Source organism: Fukomys damarensis, unplaced genomic scaffold (genome assembly GCF_012274545.1).
Source record: "Fukomys damarensis isolate Sample0158 unplaced genomic scaffold, DMR_v1.0_HiC HiC_scaffold_21, whole genome shotgun sequence".
NCBI classification, from domain to species: Eukaryota; Metazoa; Chordata; class Mammalia; order Rodentia; family Bathyergidae; genus Fukomys; species Fukomys damarensis.
In genome coordinates, this window is record NW_022900933.1 from 38,505,451 (window position 1) to 38,514,974 (window position 9,524).

General features: G+C 56.5%; 1 protein-coding gene across 1 annotated transcript; it reads left to right on the forward strand.

Moving 5' to 3' along the window:
- The first annotated feature begins 267 nt into the window (after positions 1 to 267).
- On the forward strand, positions 268 to 8,559 carry Dlk1 (delta like non-canonical Notch ligand 1). The gene is made up of 5 exons (XM_010609228.2): positions 268 to 300; positions 404 to 528; positions 909 to 1,039; positions 3,394 to 3,535; positions 5,033 to 8,559. Exons 1-5 carry the CDS (start codon positions 268 to 270, stop codon positions 5,769 to 5,771), a joined length of 1,170 nt encoding a protein of 389 aa, XP_010607530.1. The 3' UTR covers positions 5,772 to 8,559.
- Positions 8,560 to 9,524: the final 965 nt, after the last annotated feature.

A 9,524-nucleotide genomic window follows, 5' to 3' on the forward strand; every position in this document is an offset into this window, starting at 1 on the left:
TCTTAAAAAAAAAACAAAAAACAAAACCCCAGGCCCAGACGCCTTACCTGGAAGCCCATCAGGTGAACCTGACTGGGCTTTCCCAGGGCAGGACACCTCCAAATCTGTACCTCCCTTCTAGCTCACTTTGCAAAAGTGAAGATTTGGCTGAATGCTGGGGTCAGAAGCTCTCATTCAGGGGGCTTTGAGGTTTCGTGTTTTTATTTGGTGGGAAAGGTGTCTGTCGTCTTGCTTTTGGAAACTAAGACAGTGTTCTGAGATGGTCCCATGGCCAGGAACGTGGCAGAGAATTCTTACTGCGTAGGCTGAGCCACATGCGTCACAGATAAGAAAGACCTACTGGGTGCCAGGCTGTGGGGCTCAAGGGGGACGATGTCTCCCTGAAGGGTGAGGAGGACACAAGAGGGGCTGTGCCCCTGCTCCTGGGACCTTGTGGGGTGAATTGTGTAACCTTTCTTGTACCTCAGGAGCTGAATGCTTCCCGGCCTGTGACCCTAAAAATGGATTCTGCGCTGGTGACGTTTGCAGGTAACTGTGGTCCTCGGGATGGCTTATGGGGGCCACGCAGGCCTGGGGAGGGAGGAGTCGGACTGGAGAAGGGAGGGGGGCTCACTGCTGTGCTGCGTCACACAGCTTCCTTGCAGAACACTGGAGGGGGAGTCGGGTGGAGTGGAGGTGGGGGGGCCACTGTGGCAAAACGCAGTTTCCTTGAGCTCTCAGGGCCCTGGGTGCCCGCCCCTCAGCCTCTTCCTCTGAGTTCCTTCATGCAGGTGGCTTGGCATGTGCTCCTGGGACCCACTGGCCCGGCCCTGCGCAAGGATCCCCCAAGGGCTCTTGGTATACAGAAAGCAGCCTGAGCCCCTCTCCACCGAAGCCCCTCAAATGTCCCCATCTGCCCCTCCCTACAGGTGCCAGCCTGGCTGGCAGGGCGACCTGTGTGACCAGTGCGTGCCCTTTTCTGGCTGTGTTAACGGACACTGCGAAGAACCTGGGGAGTGCATCTGTGAGGATGGCTGGGATGGCAAACTCTGCAACATAGGTGGGCACTGCCCCTGCCCACCTCCTCCCCCTCCTGCCATCCCTGCCTGGTGGCTGCCCCCCCAACCTTTTTCCCACACACCTGAGGCCCACTCTTGCAAAGATCTGTTTATGCACCGCCCGTGGGTTCCAGATGACTCCTCAAGGTAGGGACTTTGTTTTGTTCACCTCTGCCATACCAGCACCCAGTGACACGGGGGCTGGGCCTGCCTGTCGAATAAAGATGCGCAAAATAAACACACAACACACACACAGAACTGAGCTGGTGGGATGCAGGCTCCAGACACCTGTGTAGATTGCTGAGTACAACCAGCCATGGGGAAGGACTTGGGGCATCTCAGGGTTTAGATGCCAAGAGAGTCACAGGAAAGAGTGGAAGGGGGCTGCACAAGGCCAGTGACAAATGGGGGGGTGCATCTGGCCCACAGGAGTGTGGTGCCCATTCCCCAGTGAGGGCAGGTGTGGCAGGAGCTGGAGGCTGAGGAGGGGTTCACAGCAAGTTGAGGCTATCTGTTGATTTCATTAATTTATGCAATCTTAATTCTCCATTACCCTGAGCAGTTGAGAGTTGGCTGTCACTGCATCTCCAGGCTGCTAAATGCTCGTTGGAGCCCATTCTCATTTGGCAAATGCTACCCTAAATTCTGGGCAAACTAAAGTCTTTGAAAAATCTCCCAGCAGCCATGGCAGCAGTATAGGTAGCTGCCCCGGGGTCTCATTTACAGCATTCACAAAGGCGGGCGGTACAAATAGGGAAACTGAGGATCAGAGAAGCAAAGGGCCTTTGCCCCACGTGGTCTCTGGTCCCTACTCCCCCAACCCCCCATGCAGGGTTTGTCTGCAGCTGACTCATGCTCTGGCCCACACCTCTGCAACCCCTTGCAGCAGCAGCAGCAGCAGCAGCAGCTCTGAGCTGATTTGGTATCAGGGCGAGGCTTTTAGGCTGAAGCCTACCCTCTTTACACCCAGGAGGATTTTTCTAGATGAAAGCCCCCTCCCCTTGGGCCTTCCACAGATCCCCTCCCCATCAGGCTGTCAAAGGCTGGCTTTTGGGGGTTACTACCTGCCCAGTATGAATCCTAGGGAGGGAACAGCCCTCTGGATTGTTGCCGGCCCCGCTCAGCTGCCTTTGGGGCAGAGCCCCCTGCCCCAGCCCTCTGCCACAGTTTAATCCACCCCTGCTTTGGGTGGGAGGCCCAGGAGGCTGACAGCTCACCAGGCTTGGTGTTTTGGGGAAAGGAGCAGGGCCAGGCTGGGGGTGGTCAGCAGCTCTTTATCTTAAATTTAAGATTCCAAGTGACTGGAGAGCCAGGAGTGGAGAATTAGGGTCCTGCAGCAGAGGCCCATGTGCCAGTGCTGTCCCATAAAGATAAACCCTCTCTGTGTCTCCTTGGATCATGCCAGGAGCCCACAGAGTCCATCAACATGGCGTTTGGGCTTTTGCTCCTTGATGGATTGCTATATCCCCTCCACGAGGGTGTGGGGAAAGGGAGGGAATCCAGCCCCTGCCAGCCTTCCTTGACTGGCCTTGTTTCTGGCCAGCCCTGGCTTTCTACTTTTGTAGCAGGTGCAGCAGCTCAGATGATAGCAAACTCAGGATAGAGAGCCTTTTCTTTTAGGAGGAGGGAGACTGAGGCAGAGTGGGGCGTGGCTGAACTCTTGGCCACAACAGCAGGCCTGGGCATGGCGCTGCCATGGAGCTGGGGTCTCTTCCGTCAGAGAGACCCTGGCCTGGGCCCCTCTGTGCAGCTCATCCCCGGCTTGCTGAGCCCGAATAATGAAGCCAGCTGACGGGAGGTGTGAAAAGGCAGTGGAAATAAACCAGTGCTTGTGGAAACCCACACGTATAGGGGAGTACTCAATAGTTCTCATTTTTCTGGCTTCAAAAGATGCTGCCGTTTTATCCTGGACCCCCTTAGTGTAAAACCTGAAGCAGAAAGACCAGGGGGTGGTGAAGTCAGCTTTCTCAGTACCCACAGGGGGCCTTGAAATCACCAGGGGCAGGCTGAACAGGGTTTCTCCAAGGAAGGGGCAGTCACCCCGGCCCCAGACACCTTGTGGGGGGCAGTCCCTCAGAGATGCCCTGCCATCTGCCGTGAAGGTCACAGTTGTGCTGCCAGACTAGGGTTCCAGGAAAGGGTTTCGCTGTCCTGTGTTAAAGCCCTGTGGCAGTGACACAGACTGACACAGGCTTCCACACTTCCAGCTCAGCACTGTAGGGTTTCCTGAGGGAGTCACTGTACCCTCTTGCTGTAAGCCCCACTTCGCAGTCATAGTGGGGCCATTTAGCAGCTCCCTGGGGGCCATGCTGGCACATGGAGGAGAAGCTAAAGTCCAGTTCTCTCTGTCCCTCAGACGTCCGGGCTTGCATCTCGACCCCCTGCGCCAACAATGGGACCTGCATGGACCTTGGAAGTGGCCACTACGAATGCGCCTGTGTCCCTGGGTACTCGGGGAAGGACTGCCAGAAGAAGGACGGGCCCTGCGTGATCAATGGGTAAACCCTCGTTCCCACTCGGGCTTACTTTTCACCCCAGACCCCCTTTAGCCCCACCCTGCGGGACCTGTTGCCCCACAAAAGAAGCAAGTGCTGCAGGCTGCCTGCGGGGGGCTGCTGGAAAGTGTCCTTCCATCATTTTGTCAAACGATCCCGATCCAAGGTGATTGCCGATTCCCCTGGTGTCCCAAGTTCTGATGTGTGTGAATGGCAGGAGATTGGGCTGCATAATTTTCTGAAGGCAACATAATAAGAGATCAGAGTTCAGCGGAGGTGTTTGTCTGTGGGACATGGTGGGCTCTGTGCTTGGGTGTCTGGGATAGCTGGGGGGAAGCTGCCCGACCAGTGGGCAGTGGGCCAGCCCCAGCTATCCTTGTGGGGAGGAGGCCCTGCGACTTCAGACCAAGGAGCTCCTGCCAGCCCAGCCCCGGTCCTGCCTCACGCCTCATGTCGAGTCCTTCCCTGGATGGCTGGTGACAGAGGCAGAGACTGAGTTAAGAATCCAGGAGCAGAACCCAGTGCTGGGCTGGGAGCTGAGAGAAGGAGGGTCCTTCCAGAATAGTTCATGAGGCCCTGGCCCCCTGGGTGGGTAGGGAACCCAGTGTTTAGGAGGGAGGAGGGTGGCAGGGGGGTGATAGTGGAAACCCATTGCTGCTTATTAGCAAGTGGGGAAGAAAAACAGCAAGACCTTTAAAATATTTTGTTCTTCTCTCTGTCAGACTTGAGGGTCTGTCAAAATAGAGTCTCGAATCCTTGAAATTCCTCCAGGGCCCTGCTCCTCACCCGCAAGCAGCAATGCTGATTTCTTGTGTTTATGGCCCCTTTCTTCCCCGCAGTTTTGGCATTTGTCAGATGACAAAGGGCCTGCTCATTTAAAAGCTCTTACACTAAATGTGTGTGCTCACTTTGGTCTAACAGCCCAGGTTTGCAAGCTTGGGTAAATGAACCCCTGGGAAATGGCCAGCCCCAGACCGGCTCCCCACGGCCAAGCACAACTCCGAAGGTTTCCATCCCAAGAGCTCCGGGCCCACTCTACCAGAAAAAAATATCACACTCGGGTGGGGTAGGGCGGGGGCCACAGGCAGGACAGCAGGACCCCAGACAGGTGAGCCCGCCTTGCTTGGTTCTGCCTCAGTGGCCCCCGGGGGAGTGTGAGGGAGGGGGCTCGATCCAGGTCTGAGCTCTGACTTGTGATTCCTCCCCCAGCCTCGGTTTCCCCTCTGTCTAATAACTGGCCGTCACTGCTCCGGCCAGAGAGATGAAATGAGGTGGGAGAGGACCTGGGCTTCCTGGCATGGGAGGTCAGGTGTGGTCCAGGTTGGCACCGTGGTGTGCTGAGGTGGGTACCCCACGCAGGTGCCACCTGGACTGGCACCCTGCCCTCCCGCCCTCACCTGACGTGTCTTGCCGAGTGAGTGCGGGCCAAGGCGTGGCAAGGATGAGCTGAGCCTGTCCCTGCCCAGCCCCCGAGGGCCTGTCACCTGTCCTTTGTTTCAGTTCCCCCTGTCAGCACGGAGGCACCTGTGTGGACGATGAGGGCTGGGCCTTCCATGCCTCCTGCCTGTGCCCCCCTGGCTTCTCAGGCAATTTCTGCGAGATCGTGGCCAACAGCTGCACCCCGAACCCATGCGAGAACGATGGCATGTGCACCGACATCGGGGGTGACTTCCGCTGCCGCTGCCCAGCCGGCTTCATCGACAAGACTTGCAGCCGTCCGGTGACCAGCTGCACCAGCAGCCCGTGCCTGAATGGGGGCACCTGCCTGCAGCACACCCAGGTGAGCTACAAGTGTCTGTGCAAGCCCCCGTTCACAGGCCCCACCTGCGCCAAGAAGCGCGAGGCGGGCACCCTGCACGTGCCCAGGGGCTATGGCCTGTCCTACCGCGTGACCCCCGGGGTGCACGAGCTGCCGCTGCCGCAGCCCGAGCACCGCATCCTGAAGGTGTCCATGAAGCAGCTCAACAAGAGCACCCCTCTCCTCACCGAGGGCCAGGCCATCTGCTTCACCATTCTGGGCATGCTCGCTGGCCTGGTGGTGCTGGGCACGGTGATCATCATCTTCATCAACAAGTGCGAGACCTGGGTGTCCAACCTGCGCTACAACAGCACTCTGCGCCAGAAGAAAAACCTGCTGCTGCAGTACCACAATGGGGAAGACATGGCGGTGAGCGTCATCTTCCCGGAGAAGGTCGACGTGACCACCTTCCACAGGGAGGTGGGCGAGGAGGAGGTCTGAGCAGCATTCCCACGGGCCCCGCGCTGTTCTCGGGGTTCCGCAGAGCTCAGTATATGCGGTCTGTGCTCATCTTTGTGGTGGAATTTGCTGTCTTTTGTGCTGAATCTGGTGAACGCTACGCTTACATATATTGTCTTTGTGTTGCCGTGTGACAAACAGAATGCTAAACAGATCCTCCTTACTCTATTAATGCATGCTTACAAATAATAAGAATAATAAGAATTTCATCTCTAAACAAGTAAAAGATATAAGTATGTTATTCTAAACTCTTAAGATCAAAAAATATCAAAAAGACCAAAAAAAAACAAGGCAACAGAACCAGGACCCAGTGCTGACACCCCTGACCCAGGGGTCTCAAACACGGGGCCCTTGTCCAACCATTACAAGTTCCATGCATGACCACTCACTGTGAAAAGCTAAATCTCTTTCATTCGTTAATTCTCACCTGTCACATCCGACTCGCACTCACATCCAGCTCCACCGCAACCTGTTACAGCTTTCTGATTGATCGGTTTGAGATTTCAGAGTGCAGTGGTTTGTTTCAGGCAGAGAGAGCCCGGGTTGGCTGCTGGGGGTTGGGACCCTGTCCCAGCCCTGCCAGTAACTCGCTGTGTAATCCTTGCCGAGTCTCCATCCCAGTCCTGGGCCCACTGTCTCCCCTCTCGGAGGAGCGGTTTGAACTCTCACCATCGAGGTCCTCTCTGACTCTAAGATTCAGAATTAGGAACGAGGCATAGCTACCAAAATGTGTCCTGACCCCGAGCATAGGGCCTGACCAAGTCCAGGTACCACCCTGGGATCCCAAAGGTTTTGGCCTATCCTGGATGTTCACTTGATGTTGGGGTTGGTCCCGGCTGCTTTTCTCAAAGCGGGAGCCTCCTGGCTCACTTCCCACGTGGGAGAAGTTGGCCCTTTTGAGTCATAATGTGCCACCTGGAGCTGCCATGTAGGCAGCCAGCCCCCCACTCCTACCTTGGGCCTGCCTGGCCCCTCTCCCCACAGTGGAGCCCCTACCAGTAGACTAGAGATGTCTCTGAGATTTAAGTGCGCCTTGACCGTAAGTGCCCGTGGCCGAATCTGAGTAGCAACACCACCCTCACTGAGGTTTTCACAGACTGCAGTGGAAATGGCCGCTTGTGGGGCATTTTCTTGCTCTGTGGCTACAGTGGTTCGAGCCCTGGACTGCACAGCCAGGGTTTGCGTTTGTGTTGCAAAGAATTCTCAGATCCTGTAAGACCTAGCCAGCTTCTGAATTATGAATTGGACTTTTTTTTTTTTTTTTTACAAGAGCAATCTATCTTTTTTGCAAAAACAGAGAGAAATGGGACAGAGCTCTGTGTAGCTTTCTAACTCCTTTTAGGATCGGCCAGCTACGCAGCCCTTGGGTACCAGTTAGATATATTTTGCTTCTTAAATTTTTTGGATGAGAGTCTATATTCTTAGCTTTATTGAGTATAGTGCCATGTTTACCTTGCTGCAAGCCATGGGTCACTTCATTACAGTCATCACATCTCAGTCACAGCACTCATGACCTCGCGGTCACTCATGGATCATGCGCCACCGTCATCACAAGGCCATTGACAGATCACCCCCTTCCCCCTTCCGATCCCCAAGTCCGCTGTCCTCCCGCCTCAGAGCCCGCCCCACTCTCCCCACGGTCCCCGCCCAACCCCACGCCCCTGGCTCCCCGTGCTGGTTTGCACCAGCCCCTCCCCGCTTCACCCAGCCCTCCCTTAAACTCCAATCTCCTGCCCCCTCCGTCCTGCCTGCTGCTGGGGGCTCCGCCCCCTCCCAGTTCCGCCGCCGCCCGCCAGGGGCCCCTCTTCTCTGCCCCCTTTCCCCGACCCAACTCCCAACCCCGTCTCTGGTGACCCTCCCCCCAACCAAGTCACCATGCCATCTCATTTTTGAGTTTGTTTTAAGAAACAAAAAATTAAAAAGACAAAAAAAAAAGAATAGTTGGCTGTGCCCGGCGGTCGTCTGGTACGCCGCCGGGCCGCTCTCAGCGTGGGGCGTTGATCGAGCGCTAACGATTCTGGTCCTCGGTTTCCCCGATGTACAATTTGACAATTGGATGCACCCATCCGGTTCTTCATGTTTTCTTTGTGATCTTCACGTGGCAGAGATTAGCCGGTCACAGGCCCGGCCACCGTCCGTGAGGACTGGCTCCTCCTTTCACCGCCTCATTCTCCACCTCCATCGATCAGGGAGCATTTCCAGGCACCTGCCCTGCGCGCTCGCGAGGCAGAGTGCAGGGAGCTGCAGGACGTGCAGACCGAGGGGGACAGTCTGGGAGGGGCGGGGGCGCACAGGTGTCCCGGAGCCAAGCGCAGTGCAGGTAAAATGCCGTGGGAGTGGAGAGTCCTGAGCAGACGTCTCCCTTTGAATGCCACCACCCTTCCCACGTGACGAAAGATCTCTAGCCAGCACACGATGAGGCCGCCCCCTCAAATTTCACAGAGCCCACCCCAGTGCCGCAGGAGCAGCGCTAGCGTCTCGCCTCTGTCTCCACGTCATGCAGAAATGGTCCACTCCATACTCAGTGGGCAGCCATATCTGCTGAGAGTGTCGGGATCTGACTGCCCGGGCGCCCCTGGCCCCGGTGTGGTATGCAGTTTACGAGGGAGAAGCTAAAGGAAAGCTGAAACACATTCTCTATTCGGACCCAAATTCTGAGAGGGGAGGAGTACTGATGATTTGTAACCAAAATGTTCACAAAGAGATGCCTTTGGTGATCTTTTGAGCTTTTCCGGCCTACTAAAAGTCCAGACAATGCAAAAAACCTTGTTTATTGCGAAATAAACAACAAGGGCTTCTAAGTGTCTGTTTCTTGGTTAATAGCGCCGATGACATTCGCTCGTCCCCTTCTGGTGCTGGCCTCAGATTCAGGACACGGCTTTGGGGTCCCTGTTTTGAGCCCCTGCTTGGGCCTGACCCAGCTTTCCTGTGTGGCCCTCAGGCCTGGGGACCCCTTCCCTTTCTGGGCCACGCTCTGGGTACCAAGGACCCAGAATTCCTCCTGAGACCACTCATGCCCCTTGGTGTGGCTATTTGTGGGTGGCTTGGGATGGAGCAGGGAGAGGAGGGTGAGGGTGGGGAGTCAAGAGGACACACACCTGGCATTGGAGTCCCAGCGTGGATAGCCTGAACCCAGAGCCAGCTGTCCCCGTGTACCCAGTGTGGGCCAGGATTCCATGCAGACCTTGTGGGGCTTCCTGGAGGGGGCAGCGTGGTGAGGGTGGCGGGACATTGCCCTTCATACTCCAAACCCCAGGCCTGCACTCCTGCATGACAGCCACGGCTCACCCAGTCCACAAGCCCACCCGTGGGACCAAGCTGCCCAAACCACTCCCTCTTGGCCCTGGATGCCACATTTGGTCTGGGGTCCCCTCTGCACCTCCTTTGTGACCGGTGTCTCTTCTCAGACTCTGTCGGGCTGCTGCCACCTCCCACCAGCCAGGCTCAGGGCCTCGAGTCCCTGGACTCCTCCTCCTTGGACCACGGTGATAGCCATTTTTCTCCCTCGTCCTCCCTCCTTCTAACCTTGGCCCCCAGTGTCACACTTATCCCCTCATCCCCCCCTTTTTTTAACCAGGGATCGAACTTGGGACCTTGGGCATGAAAGGCAGGTGGCCCTTCCCTTCCCTTTGCTACTCTGGTCTTCCCATGCCAGCCTTCCCACCCCATTCCACTCAGTTGGGTGCAGAACAGACAGAAGGACAAGAAGGGCATCACGCCTCACGGGAGGATGCT